The following is a 19,487-nucleotide window of genomic DNA, read 5'->3' on the forward strand; positions in this document are numbered from 1 at the left end:
GCCTCCTGTCCCTGCCGTGGCCCGAGCTGCCCCACTGCCCGGCGGTGGGAAAGTCTGAATCTGTTGCTATTTTTCTCTCTGTTATCGGGCCCTTATCTGGCTGCTGTGTGCCGCCCAGAGGCCAGGGTCTCTCCCTGGCAGCGCCATGCCCCCTCCCGCCCACCGGCTGACCGGGGCCGGCGGGACAGGAGGCTGGGCCCCCCGCCGGCCTAGGGGGAGGTCTTTCTCTTCCACCCACACCGCCCTCCCCAGGCCCCGGACCCTCATTCCCCTCCCTCCGGCCATGCCCCTAGGTCCCCACGCCCCTGTCCATGCCCCGCCCCCCATCCCACCGCGAGAGGTGCAGGTGTGGCACCTCCCTGGAGAGTTGAAACAACAACAACAGTTATAATAATAACCCCCAGTCTGTGCTCGGCACCCACCGGCACCACGTTGCTGAACCCTGACCCCAGCCCGTGACACGAGGCCGCTGTAACGCACAGCTTTCTGTGAGGAAGCTGGGCCCGGGGAGGCGTGGCCTGCACGAGGCCCCAGGCCCCAGCGCCCCGCTCTTCCTTCTGCCTGGACTGCTCTTCCCCAGCCCCGCCCGCAGGCAGCCTCCTGTCCCGTCCCCGATCGCCACTCACTCGTCACCTCCTCCAGGAAGCCCTCCCTGACTGTCACTCCCTCTCTCCTTGGTGGCAATGACCACACTTGCATTTTTCACGTTTCTTTCCTGGGGGGTACGTGTCGGCTGCTGCAGGGTCCCCAGGACCTTGTGCCGGGAGATGGACTCGGGGGAGGTTTCGTGTGTGAATGAGGAACGCAGGAGTGAACGGCAGTTGAGGAGGAGGCCGTGGGTGCTCAGGTCCACCGCACCCCAGGCTGTGCCGGTGGGGATGTCGGGGGACGAGCAGGGCCGCGTGCCCACCAGTGTCCACCCCACCCCCAGGCCATCGGGGCTGCGTTCGTGCTCCGACACCTGACACACCTCTCCTTCCTCCTCTGTGCGTTGGGAACACAGAGGATCTCCCCACAGAGGCGTAAATGGCTGTGTAATGGCAGCCCCGTAGCGGGGCCTCAGGAAAGACCCACGCCGGAGGTCAAGCGCAGAGTCCAGGTGCAGGCTCCTGGGGCTTTGCTCTGGTTTCTCATAATGCTTCCAGTGGCTGGGGGGCGGGCACAGTCTGCAGGGGCCAGCGGGGCTTCGGCCGGGGCCTCCAGACTCCCTGTCCAGTGCTCTGAGCCACCCCGCTCTGCACCCCACCTGGCAGGTTCACCCCAGGGCCACCTCGGGCGATTTTGTCCTCCTCGGCTGCCAGCGCCGGCTTTCTTTGGGGCAGTCATCAAAAGGACCCGCAGCTGCCTCCACATCAAAGCCGGGAGGGCCATCTATCATCGGCAGCCTGGGCCTCGTAAGGGACTTGGGATCATCCCGCTGCACAGAGCCCGTCTCCGTAATTCAGTTTTAAAGCATGAAAAAAGGGAGTTGATGAAATTCCGCTATCAGCGCCAAGCCAATATGCAAAATATCTCACCCCCAATCAAATAGCTATTATGTTTTCATTTCCATTTCGGCGTCCGGCTTAATGAGCAGGAGACGGATCGGCTTGCGGGGCGTCTGCTCGCCGTGATAACTGAGGGGCTTCGAGCAGCGGGGGCCGTGCCCAGTGCTGGTGGCCACCATCACCACCCGCGGACGCCCCCGGACAGGTGCTCGGCCTTGGGCCCGGGCCTCTCCCTCCCGCCGGGCAGTGGGGCCAGCGTCACCCTCACCCCAGGTCATCAGCAGGGCGGGGGCGGCATGGGACCACACCTGGAGCAGAGGAGGGCTGTGGCCTCGGCGGCGTCCACGTGACCGGGGTGTTTGGGGAGTCAGGCTCCTGCCAAGGGCCACAGGCAGGTCAGTCCACCTCGCTGGGCCTCCATTGCCTAATCTGCGAAGTGGGCATGACTCGGCCTCACCTCTGGGGTGTTGGAAGGCTCCCAGGCACTCGCCCGTCGTGCCCGGCGCCGGGGCCTGCCTCTTGCTGGCCCCGCCCTCCACCCCTGGGCTACGAGGTGGGCAGGGAGCTTAAGGGAAGACATTTGTAGAATGCTGAGCCCAGGGCCCACATACAGGCGGTGCTTAATAATAGCAATGCCCTCGGGCTTCCCTGGTGGCGCAGCGGTTGGGAGTCCGCCTGGCGATGCAGGGGACGCAGGTTCGTGCCCCGGTCCGGGAAGATCCCACGTGCCACGGAGCAGCTGGGCCCGTGAGCCATGGCCGCCGAGCCTGCGCGTCTGGAGCCTGCGCTCCGCAACGGGAGAGGCCGCGGCAGTGAGAGGCCCGCGTACCGCAAAAAAAAAAAAAGTAATAATAATAATAATAATAGTACTGCCCTGCTGGGTGCTGTGTGGTAGCAACTGATGCCGGTGACGGGTGGTGTTTCCTGCGCACTTACTATGTGCCAGGCGCTGACCAAGGCTGCACACAGGTGAAACCGAGTTTCGTCCTGCGGGGCCAGAGCTGTTGTGCTTTTCGAGCACAGGGAGGTGGAGTGACTTGCCTGAAGTCACACAGCAAGGACACCGCCTGCCTGGCCGTGGGTTGGCCTGGCTCAGCAGTTGGGGTGTCTGACCATAAAGGGCCCCACAGGGGTCGAGCAGGGTCCTTCCTAGCCCAGGGCACCCCGGGAAGCAGCAGCGTGTCACCCGAGCCAGTGGAGAAAGCTTCCTCCCAGGTGGAGTGGGGACCCAGGTGCACAGGTGGCCCCGCGGGTGTCCCGGGGCCCCAGCAGTGGCTCCGAGGCAGACGCAGACTGCAGACGGGGGGCAGGATTGGGGCAGGATCCCCTCACACCCCGCTGTGGGCCTGGAGCCATTTGCTGGTTGGTGATTGTCTCCTGTGTTATCAGAGTGTTAATTGCGCTGGAATGAATTAGCAGCATTAGGATAAATTGCTGCAGCCGGCAGCCTCTTTCTTCACGCTCCTGTCACGCCTTGTGCCTTTGTTCTCCCACAAATGGAGCCGCCAGGAGCTCAGGGCCTCCCTGGGTGGTTGAGGCCCACCTGGGCGGGAGAGTCGTGGGGAGAGAGTCGTGGGGAGATGCGCGTGTGCCCGGCATCGCCCGGCCGCAGGGCTCTGGTCCCTGCAGTCCCTGAAAGCAGGGGCTTCACCATTCTCCAGAGCCGGCCACTGAGGCCCTGAAGTCCCGGCGTCGGCAGGAGGGACCACAGCTCTGGGGGCACCATCTCCGGCTCTGAGTGAGCCTCAGACGCGCCTGGGCTTCTAGAAAGAGTTAGGCAAGCAGGCCTGCAAGCTGCCCGCCAGGGCGACCGGCGGTGCAGGCTGTGGGCTGACCCCACGGGCCGGGGAGCCTCTGCTTTTCTGCCCCGGCGTCTGCCAGGGGAGGTCACGGGGGGTCAGGCCTCCCACCCGTCCCAGAGGCACGAGTCTGGGGTGTGCCCAGCCCGCCGCGGAGCCCACCTCGTGGGTGCGTCGGTGAGAGACCGTGAGGCTTAGCCCAGGGCTGGTTCTGTGTGGTCTGAGCCCGGCCCCAGCCACAGGAAGTGACGGGAAGCGAGCGCCTGCCCGCCTTCTACCGTCACAGCTCTGAGGGGTCCCGGGGAGCCCGGGGTCTGTGGGGCCGGAGCTAGAATCCAGAGGGTGCAGCCGGGCAGTGGAGGGGGGGGGTGGCGGGCAGGCGGGTGTCCGCACAGGAGGAGCTGGGCAAGGGGGTGGGGCAGGGGGCAGCGCTGCCCGGTCACCGGTCTCAGGCCCCGGGGTCCCGCTGAGACAGGGGAGGAGGCCTGTGGGAGATTTCGCAGAGCAGGGTGAAGAGGGACAGCTGTTCTCGGCTGTTCTCGCTGCCCACCGCACTGGCACGACCCCTCCTGGCCTGCACTTGGGGACACGCTGGTGGGTCTGGCTCCGCCACCCCCCTGGGTGGTCTGGGCACTCAGTCTGCATGCCTTCCCACCTGTACGGAGGGCTCCGTGGGGCACCCCCTGCGTGAGGCTTGCGGGAGGGTGGGCGGGCCCCGGAGGCTGGACTGCAGACACCTGTGCACCCACCTGTGTCCCATCAGCCATTTACCCCTTTAATCAGGTTGACGAACACTTCCTGCGCGCCAGGCACGGGGGCCCGCCCGCTGCACATTCCCAGGCCTCAGAACCCGAGTGTGGGAGCTTCCCGGACGAGGGGTCCCGGGCGCAGGGGCAGGTGTGCAGAGCCCCGGGAGATGTTTACCTTCGGGGGTTGTGGATGTGCGCCGGGACCCTGGGACGCTGCAGAGTGTGCGCCTGCACCTGGGCAGCCCCCAGAGGCCCCGCCCAGAAGACGCCGGCGCTGCGCTTGCGCTCACGCTCACGCTCGCGCCTGGAGCAGAGGAGAGGGGGTCGGGCTGCCGGGCCAGCGTCCTGGCAAGAGTGGCCTGTGGGGTCGGCAGAGGCTGCAGGCTGGGCCGGCGAGGTGAGCAGGGGGCCGGGTGGCCCCCAGGCATTGGTGCAGGGCTTGGGGTGGGTACAAGGTGGGGTTCGCACATCTAATCATGGGGGAGCCCCCGTGCTGACGGCCGCTCCCTCGTAGGCCTCTGACCGCCTGGGGGGCCAAGACCCTGCTGGGACCCCACTGCGCCCGGCCCCGGGGCTGTGCCTGTGCTGGGGGGGGTCAGGACTCCGGTTGTGGGCACCGTGGGAGGCAGTGCCTCACGACTCCCCTGGGGCTGTGTCTGCAGGTTCCCTCAGAGACATGGAGGCCAGAGAAGAGGCCCAGGCCGCGGACACCAGCCTCCCGGAGCAGGAGGCCACAGCGCTGGAGCCCGAGCCCCCGAGCCCTTCCGGTGCAGGTGAGTCGAGCGGTGGGCGTGGGAGGCTGGGCCCTGGCACCCCGGCACCCTTCCCCACGTCCCCATCCTCGCTGCGACTTCACAGGAGCCAGTTCCCCCTGAGGACTCAAGTTTTCACACCTGCGAAATGGGCGTTGCACCAGGCGGTGTGTGTGGGCTGCCCGTGCCCACGGGGGCTGGTCCAGGTAGAGGAGATGCACACACCTGCAGAGAGTCTGCAAAGACCAGCCCTCGTGGCAGAGGTGGGCAGAGCACGGCCCTGGTGGGGAAGGTCTAGTCCAGGGTGAGGCAGGGGGTCCTCTGGGCCCTGAGTGACCTGGGGAAAGCCACACCCCTTCCCAGCCTCCGTGTACCCTCGATGAAACAGGGTCGCCTGCCTCAGCACACGTGGGGCTCGGTACCGAGCAGGTTCTCCTGTTAAGGCAATCACCCCATTTTACAGACGGGGGAATGAGGCCCAGAGAGGTTAAGAGACTTGCCCAGGGTCCCACAGCCTGTAAGCACCTGAGCAGGGTCCAACCCTAAGTCTGGATTCAGGTTGGTTCTCCCTGTCCCCTCTGCCTGCTCCAAACCCTACCCCACCGTGGACACCTGGCACCTCTCCTGGGGCCCTCCTGGAAGTTTCCCCAGGGTTCTGGGGGGCCCTTCTCTGAAGCTCAGAACAGGACTTGGAAGGAGACTCCCACACACACACCCAGGGGTGAATGAACCTGACACTAGGAGGCCTCCCCTGTCCGGGTCCCCGGAGGGGCCTCAAAGCCAGGCCGTCTTCTCAGGCCAGCTGTGCCCTCAGAGACCCCCAAAGACCCCCAAGAGGATGGGCCTCACTGCGGTGGAGGCCCTGGGGGAGGTCAGCGCCCTCACCCCTGTTTTCCAGAAGAGGGATCTGAGGCTGGGGGGTCAGCAGAGGGAGGATTGGGGGGGTGGGCTCTGCCCTGTCCCCTGCTCTGAGCTCCGCTGCCCCCACCCCCCCCTGCCACCCTGCTGCCCGTGGACAGCGATCTCAGTCACATCCCCATTCCGTACCACGAAGCCCTGTGCACAGAGGCTGAGTTACCCCCAGACCATAGTCCAATGGGGGAGACATAGCCATGAATGGTGCCTTTTTAGAGGGTGGTAAGTGGGTGGTGTGACTGGGACTGAAGGCAAGATGGGGTGGGTGTGGCAGTGAGCAGAAACCTGCAGGACGTGTGGAGCTGCCTGCGCCACACACACCTGCACGTGCAAAGGCCCTGGGGTGGCACAGAGGGGGGACAGGAGGCGAGCCCTGCAGGGCTGGGACTGGGGGGTGGATATCCTAGACAGACAGTGGGGGGCTCCTTCTCACTGTGGACCCCCATCCCCAGAATGTGCCAGTGTCAGAGTCTCCCCCGGATGACCACAAGCCCCCAGTAAGCCTCGTCCTCTGAGACCTGGTGGCCTGTGTCCCTTTCCCCAGCGGCAACCCATTGGGGTCACTGGGTCTGTGCAGTGAGAAGGAGGCTAGGCCAGCAGGACTTGAAACCAAGACAGGGGCTCCCGTCCTGCTCGGCTCCCCCCGGGGCAGCAGGCGGGGTGGAGGCTCAGGGCCGGGGCTCCGGCGCTCTCGTTCACGGCTGTTACCGTCTCTGCCTTCGCCATCACCATCAGTTGTTTAGTGCTGCGGCCAGCGCTCACCCTGGCCTGTCCCGGCCCGGGCTCCTGCCCCTTCTGAGCCTTGGTTTCCGCCCCGTAACGGGGCTCCAGCCCCTCCAAGGGCCCAGGGAGTAACGAGGGGCCCCCATCACCACCAGCATTATCATCGGGTGCTGCGCGCTAATGGGCGCCACGCTCTCCGAAGGGCTAGCGGCTGGTTACTGGTGGACTTTGCCCCGGGGAGCCGGGCCCCTTATCTGATCTGGGAGCCTGGCTGCACGGGGTGGGGGCGGGGGCGGGGGCGGGGGCGGGACTGGGGAGGAGCTGGAAAAAAACAGCCGGGGTTGCACCTGGCACAGGCCTCAGTGATAACGCGCTGATGGGCGCGATAAGACGGCAGGAGCAATGTCTGCCTGTCGGGCGGGCCCAGTGCGGCTCCCGCGCAGTGGCTGGAGCTCGGATGCCAGCCGCGTTGATTTATAGCCAAAAATAATAGGACTTTTATACCGTGTGATTGATTTATTCGATGTTAATCACGGCCCTTATCGCGGGTATTAATAATCTGCCGGGCGCGTGACGTCACCAAGGGGGGGCTTTTATGGGCGCTCATCGATTGGGGGCCGCGGTGGTTATCGGGCCCAGCAGGGAAGGCAAATATGCCCTTTGGGCTGGAATTGGGTGCGGGACGTGGCGGAGGAGCCCCCAGCTGCCGGCCGAGGAGACCGGGGAGCCGGCCGCGCGTGGGTCTGCTGGCCTGGGCGTGCCGGTAGGCCCTCCACGCTCTCATCATTGACAGCAGCTGGGAGGGCAGCTCTTGCTGCCGCAGTTAATAAGGGGCTGAGGGGTTTTAAAGGCCAAAGATGAAGGGGGAGAAACTGAGATGTCTGACGGCGCCCCCTGAGAACGAGCTGGTGGGGGGAGAGCGGCGGCCGGAACCGCACCACGTGCTCACCTGCCTGGGCCTCAGTATCCCTCCCGGCCACAGGCTGGGGTGGGCGGGCAACTTGGTGCCCTGAGGCTCAGTAGAACCTTCTGGTGTTTTCCTTCCTGCAGATGCCACTCCTCCACCCCCACCGCTACCACCACCCCCCACGTCCCCAGGAGGCTCCGAGGAGACGGAGGGTCCGGAGCCAGAGACGAGGATGGAGGAGGAGGAGGCCAGCAGCCCCTGGAGCGGGCCAGGTAAGCACGCCTGTACCGGGGTCTGGCGGCATTGTCTCTCCGGGGCAGCCCTGGGGCCCAGCCTCTGGGGGCCCTGGGAGCTGGCCGCCCTGACAGCGTGGGTGCGACAGGCCCAGCCCAGTGGCCAAGGAGATTGGTGGTGCAGCGCCGGGCCCAGGTCTGTCCCGTTGCACAGTCCCGCCAGTCTGTGGGCCAGCGGCTTCCCTGGAGGTGGGCGCCAGGCTGTGCCGGTGCTCAGGGCGAAACCCCAGGCCTTAGCAGCAGATAAGCCTCTGAGGCTTCCCTGGAGGTGGGAATGCGAGTCTGGAGCGGCCCGAGTGCCTGCGCCTTCCCAGCCCAGCTGGGGGCTCAAGACTGTGTGGGTGGAGAGGACCCACCCCCGGGGTGGCTGCTGCACGTGGCAGGGGGCAGGAGGCCGTTCCAAGCCGCGGGGTCCTGGATCAGGCGTGTCTTTGAAGGCGGTTTCGTGCTCCCAGCGCTGCCCCAGCCTCACTTGTAGCTGGAATCCTGATCTCGGAGGGCCCACCAGATGTGTTCTGTCCATGGCTCCCCACTTCCACCGATGTATGAGTATAGGGCAGGCTGGGCGTTCTGGCTGTCGCCGTGATTCCTAAGTACAACTGACGTGGCTCAGGGGAACCGGGGCAGCTCGGAGGGGTCCTGGGAGCTGCTGGGTGAAGGAGGGAGGGCGTGGTCCTCGGGAACAGAGGGAGAGAATGGAGGTCGCACACTCAGGCCAGGCTCACATGCATGCAGCAAGCACATATCGAGCACCTGCTGTGTACCCGAGGTACAGCTCTGAGCAAACAGGGTCCTCAGAGAGCTGTGATGACACAAATGCAGTCGGTGGCCAGCGGAGAGGAGGCGCATGGCAAGGGTCTCATCTTGCGGGGGGTCAGGGAGACCTCACCAGGGCGGAGGGGATCCCTGTGGTCTCCCAGGGGGTGTCAGAGATGGTCTCCTGCCAGGTTCAGTTCGAGTGGCCATGTGGACCCTTCATCGGGATCCCAAGGTGTCAAGGAAAGGGTGCTGGGATCGATTAGTGATGTCTGCACGGCACCAAGCAGATGAGGTGGCACGTGTGCCTTCCGGTCCCCCTGCTGATTTAACACACCTCTTCCTACACTAGGTAGGTGTCTGAGGCCCAGAGAGGGAGGGATGAGCCTGGTGGTCACAACCTAGATGGTGACCCCCGACCACAGGGCAACAGTTTACTGCCAGCGTCTCCCACCTGGATGGGCCATGGTGCTGCCTGGGAGCGCAGCATCCTGGGTTAGACAGGCTGGGGGTCCCCTCTGCTGCCCCAAGACAGGAATGGGGCTTAGCACAGGGACAGCGCTGCCCTTCAGGATGGACTCGGCCGCCCCGCACCCCACTTCAGTGACTCAGTGACAGGCAGGGGAGGGGCTCCAAGTACCCTGGCAGGGATGTCCTCTCCTCACAAGGAGCACCTGGCCAGGGACGGGTCACGTGTGTGCGAGGCCCTGGTTGGGCACAGCTGAGCCGGGTGCCCACGTGCCGGGGCTGGGCCGTTCCGCGTGTGGGGGACAGCGCTGTGGGGCCGGGGCCCACGGCCAGACAGCTCTGCCGCCTCAGTTTCCCCAGCTCTAGGGCACGGTGACAGCGAAGCACCCGGAGACCGGCCTGGCGTCGCCTCGGCCCGCGGCTCGTGCGTTCCCGGGACCCTGACGGGCCCCTGGGCAGGCGGGGGGCCGAGCGAGCAGCGGCCGGACAGGGCGACCGTGGGAAGGGCCGTGCGAGGCGGTCCGCACGCCAGCCCCTCGAGGCAGGGGTGAGGTGACCCTCCCCTTCACAGAGAGCGCCGGGCACACAGTAACTAAGGGGCCCGTCCATGTCACCACCCGGGAGGTGGCACAGCCGGGCTGCAGAGCCACCACCTGGCTCCGGAGCCCGGGCGGCAAGTGTGTGGACGCCGGCCTCAGCTGTCCTTCGGTCGGTCCCCGCCCATCCTGCGGACTCAGTATCACCATCCCTGTTTTACAGACGGGAAGGCAGAGGCCCCTGGAGATCGGAACCTGGCCCCGGGGTGGCCGTGGGGGCCGTGGCTTGGGTGGGTGCACCCGGGAGCTTCCTGCGCTATTTGCATCCTCGGGGGCTGGGAGGCTCCCTATCAGCCCCCACAGATAGGAATTTCTGCGCAGTGGGCAGCGATGGGCCGATAAGCGGCCTCCGGCCAACCGCCGTGGTGGCCACCCCCTATCAGACCCCAAACAGGCCACGCTTATCACCCGGCCGGGAAGCCAGAGAGGCCCCGTGGGCTCTTATCTCCCAGGGGCCGCCGTGCTGGCGATAGGGTGGCAGGCTTGCCTCGGTCGCCATCCCCAAGGGCAGCGCCCAGCCCAGGGGCCGGCTGGGGGACAGGGGTGTCCAGCGGGGCCTTCGCTGCAGGTCCGGCGCCCTGCGGGGTTCCCCGGCCCCTCTCCCCTCACTGTGCCTCTGAGCCCCGCCCCTCCGCGTCTCCCCCCACCCCGCCATCTGAGTCTGGCTTTTGATCTCCAGTCGCCCCTCCTGCCCCGTCCCCCGTGGGGGAAAGTGCAGCTCTGGGGGCCTGGGGGCACCCCCGCCTTTTCCTCTGGGATGGCAGGCTGGTCGGGACCACAGCGCACCCTGTGCTGTCTGGCTTGGAGGAGTCGCTGGGCCCCAAGCCTCGGTTTCCCACGCGAGCTGCGTGAGGGTAGGTCCTGGAGGCCAGGGCTCCCACACACCTGGTGTTGCCCGTGCAGGTGGCCGCCCCCAGCTTGCCTTTGTGGTCACTGTCTGCTGGCCAAGACTTGGCGTGTGGGTCAGACCCGTTGCCCAGGGAGGGTGCCGACACTGCAGGGTCCCAGGGGCAGGTGACATCAGCCCGGCAGAGCGGCTGGGTCTCAGCGCCGGTCTCCAACTGCATGGTGGGTACAGCGCGGCTGCCCTGCCTGCGGCAGTCAAGGCCCCCAGGAGATACCACGCGGCAGCAGGCAGGAGGGAGGCCTCGCAGCCCCTGTCCTCCCAGGGGGCTCTGGGCACGCTCTGCAGACACAGCGAGGTCCTGGACCCTCGAGGGCTTTGTAAACACGAGAGTGCGGGTGTGCAAGGGGCCTGTTCTCCCCTGCTCTTGTTACTGTCCCCACGCTAGCCCCCACCTCCCACCCGTGACCCGGCCACCCCAGAGCTCCAGACCCAGGCTGCGATGTGGTCAGAGCGTCGTGTTCACTTTCGGACGTTGTGACCATCATCAGGTCACTAGCTGCCGGCGGCGAGTTCTCAAGTGTGGCTGCTTCAAGTGGGAACCACCCCCACCCCAGCAGCGCAGAGAGGCCGGAGTCTGCCTGCCTGGGCCGGGGTCCAGCTTTGCTGAGCGGCTGTGGGCTGGTTACTCGACATCTCTGGGCCTCAGTTTCGTCATCTGTACAAATGGGACGCAGGGCAGAGCAGCTCCCCGCTCAGTGCCGTCATCTCACCCTGGTGACCCGGGTGCCTCTGGGTAGGGGAGGGGACGTGTAGGCAGGTTCCAGGGAGAAGCTGCTCTGAGACGAGAATTCCGCCGTCGAGCAGGAAGGCACTGCAGCCGCTCGGCCGGCCGAGCACGTGGCCGTGGAGCTGGGAAGGGGGATCCGCCTCTAGTGCCCCCACTGGTGATGGGCACCCACTGCCCGTCAGGAACCCGGGACCCAGGCCGGGTCGGAGATGCCAGCTCCCTCCTCAGCAGCGTGGGCAGCCGCCGCCAGGTGGGTGGGCGAGGCTGGAGCAGAGGCCACGCTGCAAGGCGCAGGGTAAACGCCCGCTGACTCGTGAGAGGCCGGGGTGTCCCGCGTCCTCTTGGCGCCCAAACGCCACCAGCGGGCCAACCGTGGACTGGGTGGGAAGGCAGGGGTCCCAGACAGAAAGGTGACCCTGAGGGGCCTGAGGGCACGAAGGCGCTGAGGTCGGGAGGTCCGCGTGGACGTGGGAGCAGCGGAGGGTTCTAGGCAGCGGCACAGCCCACACCGGGCTCCCGGGGGACGGAGCAGGGTGCCAGGTGGGCGGGGGGGCCTGGTCCCGAGGGAGGTGGGGGGCCCCTGGGGTTGCCCCGGGAAGTAGATGAGAGCAGAGCAGGGGACCCACCCCGGCTGAGGGTCTGTGGGGGACAGTTAAGCCCACCGTGGGCAGGGGGCTGCCCTGCCTGGCCCTGCCCTCATCTTCCCTTGAGCCGCTGGCTGGAGTGTGCAGGGAGAGGGCTTAGGCAGCGGGGACCCGGAGAGCTGGGTATTTTTATCTGTGAAGTGACCTCGTTCGCTCGAGGGGCCGGCTGTTTCAAATTCTGATATGCAGATGGCTGAGAGCTGTAATCTGAAATCCTCAAAGCGCATCTGGGAGGGGAGCTGCCCCTGCCTCGGCTCTGTGGTCCCCGGTGCCCGCTGCCCCCTCTGTCTCCACACTTAACATCCAGAAAAAGCAGAGGGTCGGGCAGACAGGCAGCCCCCAGAAGGGCTGAGAGCCCTGAGGGTCCCTTCCGACTGTGGGGTCCTGAGCCTGTCACCTATCTCGTGACCCCCGTCGGACCCTCTGCCCAGTGGCGGTCACCATGACCTCAGGCTCCTGGCCAGGCCATGAGAAAACGGAGGGAGGGCAGTGGGTGGGTGCTGGGCCTGGGTGTGGGGCCCCAGGGGTCCGGGGGCCTCCTCTGCAGCCAGACCTCGGGGGGCGTCCCCTCCACCCAGGGTCTTGCCTGGGGTGGACCAAGCAGGTGTCACCCCTCTGCCCTCCCCACACACACACACACACACACACACACACTGTGTCCCGCACAGGGGAGGTGAGAACAAGCACATGTCGGTCCAGTTCTCTGACAGCTTGTCTGGGAGGCAACGTGGTTCAGACATCCTGAGTTCAGGGCTGTCCACTGGGGGTGCCCTGCGTAGCTGGGGAGCAAGGTCATGAACCCAGGGGGCCCACAGGGGCTCCCCACCAGCTCTGGGGGCTAGTCAAGTGGCCTGGGCTCCATGGGTCCAAGAAAGAAGGGGCTGGCCAGTCCTGTGACATGGCTGTGTGATCAGAGCCCCGGGACTGGAGTCCCCTTCACCTGTAAGTGTCTCAGGGCCTGGAACTCTTTCCTGGTGACCACTGTTTACAGAACAAGCTTCAACTGACTGAACATCAGGTGTCACTTTTTTTTTTTTTTTCAGTTTTATTTATTTATTTTTGGCTGCGTTGGGTCTTCGTTGCTGCACGCGGGCTTTCTCTAGTTGCGGCGAGCGGGGGCTACTCTTCGTTGCGGTGTGTGGGCTTCTCATTGCGGTGGCTTCTCTCGTTGCGGAGCACGGGCTCTAGGCGCGTGGGCTTCAGTAGTTGCGGCACACGGTCTCAGTAGTTGTGGCTCACGGGCTCTAGAGCGCAGGCTCAGTAGTTGCGGTGCATGGGCTTAGTTGCTCCACGGCATGTGGGATCTTCCCGGACCAGAACTCGAGCCCGTGTCCCCTGCATTGGCAGGCGGATTCTTAACCACTGCGCCACCAGGGAAGCCCTAGGTGTCCCCTTTTTTTGCCCTCAGCTTCATCCTAGGTCCTAGAGGCAGAGATGGGATGGCTGGCCATGTCCCCGCTCACTGCACGTCAGCAGAGGGGACAGCCATGTGGTCGGACCAGAACAGCACCCTAGGTGGGCCCCCCCATCCGCAAGGATAAATTGGAGCTGGCACGTGCAAAGACCCTGAGGTTTGGACGGCACGGGCGTGGCTGGAGCATTAGAGGCTGGAACAGGGTTGGGGAGAGATGAGACAGGGCACAGATGGGTCAGGGTTTGGGCTCAATGCCGTGGACCGTAGGGAGACGCCTCCGTTTTCTTGGCGGTAAAATGGGGGGTGGGGTGTTAAGTGGGACGTTCGGTCAGCTGCCGTGCGGAGAGTGGGTTAGTGGGCGAGCACCTCCGGGAGCATGGGGAGGGGGCGGCTGGTGGGAGGGGCCAGAGGATGCATCTGTGCCGTTTCCTGCCTGGGGACTGGAGCCCGCTCCACCCCCCACCCCACCCCCGCTCCCACCCCCGCGCCGGGGTTCCAAGGGCCTGCTGGAGGCTGGGAATCCTCTCGCCGGCAGCGTGAGCGAGGGTGATGGGCTGGCTGTCTGGGCTGCACTCAGTTGACTAATCTCGCCGCCTGGAGCTTCTATGCAAACCTCAAGGTTTGTTATCGGGCGGTGGGCGGGCAGCTGAGGCAGGACGGCCTGTCCTGATGGACAGCTGGGGAGATGGGCTGATACGGCTTGGCCGCACGTCCCCTCCCGCCAGCTCAGCATGTGTGGGTGGGAAAAATCATTTCAGCTATTTTGTGTTATCACCGGGCCTGGCATTGCGGCCCGATAGGCCTATTTATCTTAGATTAGCGGGCAGGGGGGGTGAGGGGCACAGGAGGGGGCGATGGTGGATGGCAGGGTTCAGCCCGGGGTCAGCTCCAGAGGCCAGACCCAGCAGCTGTGTCAGGAGCCACCTCTTCTCGGTGTCCCAGGGAAGGGGGTCCAGCCCAGATGTCCCCCGAGGGCCATGTTCCCTGAAAACCCGCAGTGGGCCGTCCGCCCATCCAGACACGCCACCCCGGCAGCTGAGCAGACCAAGACTCCAGGAGCTGGGGGGGGTCCTAAGGAGGGGGCGTGTGTGCCCGCGGTCGGCCTTCCTTCCCAGGTGTTCACTGAGCGCCCACCAGGTGCTGGCAGAGCGGCAGGTGTGTGGTGACGTGAGCCGTAGGGACAAAGGAGTGTGGGGTGTGCAGCCCAGGAGCGGGCAGGGGAAGGAGGTCGCTTCTTCACTGTACAAACACTTGTGTTTTAAGTGCCTGCTTGGTGCCGGCAGAGTCCAGGCCTCCAGAGAACTGTGGTTCTCATCAGGGAGACAGAGACTAAATAATAAAGGAGTAAAAATGTCCCGTGTCCGAGGAGGTGAGGCCAGCTGCCCCCTGGGGACAGTGTACCAGGCGGAGGGCCTAGCAAAGGCGAGAGCCCTGAGGCCAGGGCGGGCCCAGCTGGGTCTGGAAGCCTGCAGGGGTGAGGAGGGAGGAGGCGCGCGCAGAGAGGGGAGGATCCCGTGCTCTAGGTAGTTATCTCGGAAGTGGGGTTCGGGGGTTACAGGCTTTGGCCAGCGTGGGCCGAGGGTGACCGATGGATACCTCGGCTGCCCGCTGTCCCCCGGGCCCCGAGCCCTTCCGTGACGCCCTCTCCAGCCCCTCCCCAGAGCATCGGTCCCCAGGCCAGGGTAGGGGCCCAAACCCCTGGCCGGCGTCCACTAGCAGAGCTCAGAGCTGCCCACCTCTCGGAGCAGGGCCCTGTGGGGCAGAGCTCCCAGGCCGGGGCCGAGGTGGACCCCGAGAGCCTGCGGCCTCTCCTTCGCGGCTGGCCTGGCCTGCACGGGTGCCGTGTCCTGCGCTGCCCAGTGGGCATGAGGGGCCCGGGCACCGGGCCACACGCGGCGCCCCAAAACGGCCCAGAGCCAGAGGGGCCTCCGCGCCCTCTACCCTGAGGGGATGCTGAGGCCATGGCCTCCCCCATGGTCGGGCTGCTGACCCCTCAGCCCTGGGCAGTCCCCTCACCCTGCTTAGCACTTCTTCACTCCGGAGGTGCTGACCGCCCAGCGCCATCAGCTTGGCCAGTGGGCAGCTACCCTTTGGCCCAGTTCTGACTTCCGCCTCCACCCCTGACAGAGGCCTGGGCCTCAGGGTCAGGTGGCGGCCAGAACCCATGAGAGGGCCAGCTGGTCAGTGAGCCGCCCTTTAGCGAGGCTCAGCCGCCGTCCCGTCAGACTCCCCTGCCGTGGAGCCCGCCTGCCCGCTCGCTTGCATTTTCATTTATCGAGCACCTACCGCGTGCCGGTCCCTGTCATAGGTCCTGGGGATGCTCTCCTAGAGTCGCGGCCCAAGCATAGAACAGTCGGCAGGGGCACAGAGGCTAAGCAAGGAGTGTGCCTGAGAAGTGCAGGGGTGGCGAGCCCCTCCCTCTCGGGGATATGCACCAAGAGCTCAGCGGGCGGGGGTGCCAGCCCTGCGGACACCCGGGAGGACTGCCTGCACGGCCAGCGCAGAGGCCCAGTGGTGAGACCACAGGGGGTGACCTGGGGGCAGCAGGAGGGCTGGTGGCTGCGTGGTGAGTGGACTGTAGGGGCTCAAGGGTGGACACGGGACCCGTGAAAAGGCTGAGACGGAAATGCGGCAGCCAGTGCTGTGCTCACCACATTTCAGACGTGGACGCTTAGGCCCAGAGAGGTTCGGGGCAACGGAGCAGGGCTGGAGCCACCGTCCCGCCTCCCAGCCCAGCCCCACGGGGCTCTCCCGGGCCCCCCTCGGCGGGCCTGGACTCGGCGCCCGCCGGGGCTGAGCGGGAGCGGGCTGCCCTGCAGAGAGCGCGGCCCGGGTCCCCCCTGTCCTGGCGGCGGCTGGGGGGCCGATGCCTGGCCTCCTGCCCCGCGCTGCCCGCTGACCTCACCGCCTTCCGGGAGTGGCTATCTGCGGCCGTGGGCGCTAATCGAGCCGGCTTCCTCCTCCGCCCTCCACCGGCTTCCTGCCCCGGCCGCCCCCCCAGGCTGGGCGTCTGAGCGTCCGCCTTTGCCCCACCAGGGCCTCCCAGACATCAGGGGGTGCAGGTCTGCCCAGCCCCACCTGGGAACCTCTGGAGACGGCCGCCCCTTCTGGAAGTTTCCTTCCCGGTCGTCCTCCTGGGCCCAAGCTCAGACTTGTTGTGGCCCGGCCGGGAGGCCCGGGACACGTCCCTGCCCTCCCCACCATTGCCTCCCTGGCGGACAGCGCACGGACGCCCACGTTGGGGGACCTGGGGTGACGGGCTGGCCTTCACGGCAGGCGGTCACGGCCGCTCTGTCACCTTTGTCGGTGCCGTTGCTGGCGTGGGCGGGCTCTCTCCCCGGGACCAGGGCGGGCACCCTTGCCCCTGTTACCATCCCGCTACTCTGGGCTGGCAGGGCCCCCGCCGCCGGCGCCAGGGCAGACCTGGCTTCTAGCTGTCACCTCTGCCTCAGGGGTCCTAGGGGCCCCGCTGTTGGACGGGGACAGGACGTTCAGGCTGTCTGGAGGAACCGCGAGGGTGGACGGGCGGGGGGGCGGGGGGGGTGGCAGCGTGTGCGACGCAGTGGCCCCCTCCAAGCATGCGCGGGGTCCCGCGGCCGCAGCTGGGGCATCTCGGGGTCCGGGCCCCACTGCCCGGGTGCTGGGCTCCGTCTGCCACGGGATCTCCCCGCAGCCCAGGGCGCGCGCGGGCGGCTCTGCCAGGCCCACCTGACAGGTGAGGAGACCGAGGCTGGGCGAGCTGAGAGTGTCTCCCAGACCCAGGACGGGAGCCGCCCGGCCCCTGATCTGACGCTGTCCCCTGGGCCCCCACCCCATGCGGCCCTGGGCTCCTCAGTTATTTATTTATTTGTTATTAGGCCTCTGTCTCCGCGCGTAACTTCTTATTTCCTCACCGCATGTTTCCATTACGGCGGCGGTGGATGCAGCCGATAAGATCTGTCCCTGGAGATGGGACAAAGGGGCTGCCATCGGCTTGAGGGCTGGTCATATCCTGCCCGAAAGGGCTGAGCGGGGCCTGCAATGAGCGATGCTATCGGGGGCTTATTGTGTGTTGGGGGGGAGGGGTCCTGCCTCCTTGGCCACCCCCTCCCCCTGCAGGCAGAGCCTCTGTGGCCACCCCTCCTCGGCCCCCTCCCCCCCACAGCACGCCCCAGCCCCCGTGCCTCGGGCAGATGGCCCTGGCATCCATCCGGCTGTCCCGGGTCCACCCGTGGTCTCTGTGGGGCTGGCAGCTGCTGGGTGCAGTGGGCGCCGGGCCGTCCACCCCCAGCCCTGCAAGCGCTCGCACCCGTCCAGGTGCTTAGGCTGGAGCTGCCCCAGCCCCAGGCTGCCCGAGCCCCGGAGGGTGCTGAGATGCCCCTGCCTTGACTCAGCAGTTCGGCTTCTAGGAATTTACCCCCGAAAATAATCTCAGCGTGGACAGGCGTCGGGTGGCGAGGACAGTCATCACAGCCGTGGGGAAGATAGCGAGCCGTTTATTTTTTTATTTCTGCTCTGGTCGGCAGAATTTCTCCCAGAGAGGGGAGAGGGGACTCCTCTCAAAGAAGCCAGTTGCACGCGGATGCCCGTGCTGCTTTGCCCCTGCGTGCGGCTTCCCACGAGCACGCAGGTCCGGGCTGACGTTGGCGCAGCCCCACTGCCGCCCGCCGCCTTCCCCGGTTCCGGGGCCCTGGCTAGCTCGGCCAAAACTCTGCCGCCCCGGCCCCTGAAGGCCCGGGACCTGGCTGGGTCTCAGAGGGCAGGAGCAGCCACCTTGGGGGGTGAGAGCGAGCCCTGGTGCAGCCCGGGCTGGAGGCCCAGTGGGGGAGCCCGCGGGGTTCCTGGGTGGGAGGGAGCTGTGTCTGGGCTGGGGAACAGCCTGGGCCCGCTCTGTGCTCCAAGCCCCCTGTTCACAGGCCCCCGCCCCCGCCCCCACCCAGGCATCATTCCTCCCTGCCTCCCGCTGAAGGGGCAGGAAGGACAGAGGACTGGCCGGGGGTCGGGGGCCTGGGCTTGAACTCAGTCACCCCATCTCTCTGTGTGGCCAGGTCCCCTCTGACCCTCGGTCTCCTCATCTGTGAAGGGCGAGAATGACCACCCCTTAGGGCATGTAGCGATTTGAGGACTGAGTCATCAGGGCCCTGAGGGCAGGAGTCGGCCTGTCCCACACGCCGCAGTGGGCACGCGCAGTGGGCACCCACGGCTTATTACGAGCAGGGCTTTAGCGGTTTCCGGGGACTGGCCTCGTGCTGGCCGCCCGCAGGGGCCCTGGGGCCCAGTGCGCTGGTTAGAGCCGTGGCGCCTTGGCCCAGCCACAGCCCTCCCCGGGCTCAGCGTCCTCTGTGGGCGGAGCAGCCAGGGTGCCCATCAAGGATCCGCAGGAGTTCAGGGCCCATCACCTTCTCCGGAAGGAGCTTCTAATTCCCTCAAGGGCCGGTCCTGCGGGGTGGTGCAGTGTCAGGACTTTCTCGATGGTGTTGGCCCAACTCAGTGCCCGCTGCTGCCCCCTTGGGCGGGGGTAGGACGGGACTGACCCGAGGCAGGGGGCAGCGCCGAGGTCCCGGCAGCGGCAGGGCGGGGCACCCTCCCTCTACCCCGTTGACCACCCGGCCTCCGCCCAGACCCTCGCTTGCCCTCGCGCCCACCCCTCCTGCCCGTTCGCTGCAGAGAGACGGGGCTCCAAGGGACAGGAGGGGGGCCTGGGGACACAGGGAGTAGGGCGGGCCGGCCGGGCCAGCTGAGAGGCGGTGAGCTGGAGGCTGACCGGAAGGAAGGGCCCTCGGTGGCGGTGGCTCCTGGAAAAACAGGGCAGGGGCCGGGAGGCCCAGGCTGATAGGAGCCTGATAAGCTACTAGCACAGGAGGTGTTTTCTTTACCTTATCTCACCGGTCCTGCTTCCAGCCCACCCTCCATGACCAGGCTGGGCTGGGGAGAGCCAGGGGCCCCCACCCATTCCTGTTCTCAGTCCACAGGGTCCCCCAAGACCCAAAGGGCCAGGGGCTGGTGGGGCCCTCCGCCCACTTCACAGGTGGGAAGGCTAAGGCCCAGAGACCCAGGGCGCGTTTTGTTTTTTAAGCTTTTTGAGAAGGCTGGAGAGACCTCGAGGCCCCCCATCTTGAGGCACCCGGGGAGCCGTGGTGCTCGGGTTCCGTGGGACGGGGGGCAAGGCTCTGACCCGGGTGGGGACGGGGAAGGGGCCATCAGAGACCTGGTGTGGGGCTGGGCTGCTGGCTACCCCCAGGCCGTCCCAGCTCCACCATTAGCTGGGGCCAGGGTTCAGCCCGATAAAGACAGGCTGTTGTTCTGTGTCAAAAAATCAATAATCCCCGGCGATGTCCCAGCGATAGGAGGAGAAGTTCACGGCACCAGCT

The 19,487-nt window shown here is 66.4% G+C and overlaps 1 protein-coding gene across 1 annotated transcript in view; it reads left to right on the forward strand.

The window, feature by feature from the left end:
• ZFPM1 (zinc finger protein, FOG family member 1) overlaps positions 1-19,487 on the forward strand; it is a 69,301-nt gene that overhangs the window by 21,829 nt on the left and 27,985 nt on the right. The window contains exons 2-3 of the mRNA XM_059045894.2: positions 4,698-4,808; positions 7,476-7,604. Coding sequence (XP_058901877.1) covers positions 4,698-4,808; positions 7,476-7,604 — 240 coding nt within the window. The remainder of the gene's footprint in view (positions 1-4,697; positions 4,809-7,475; positions 7,605-19,487) is intronic.

The sequence above is a fragment of the Kogia breviceps genome, chromosome 18, assembly GCF_026419965.1.
Source record: "Kogia breviceps isolate mKogBre1 chromosome 18, mKogBre1 haplotype 1, whole genome shotgun sequence".
Taxonomy (NCBI): Eukaryota; Metazoa; Chordata; class Mammalia; order Artiodactyla; family Physeteridae; genus Kogia; species Kogia breviceps.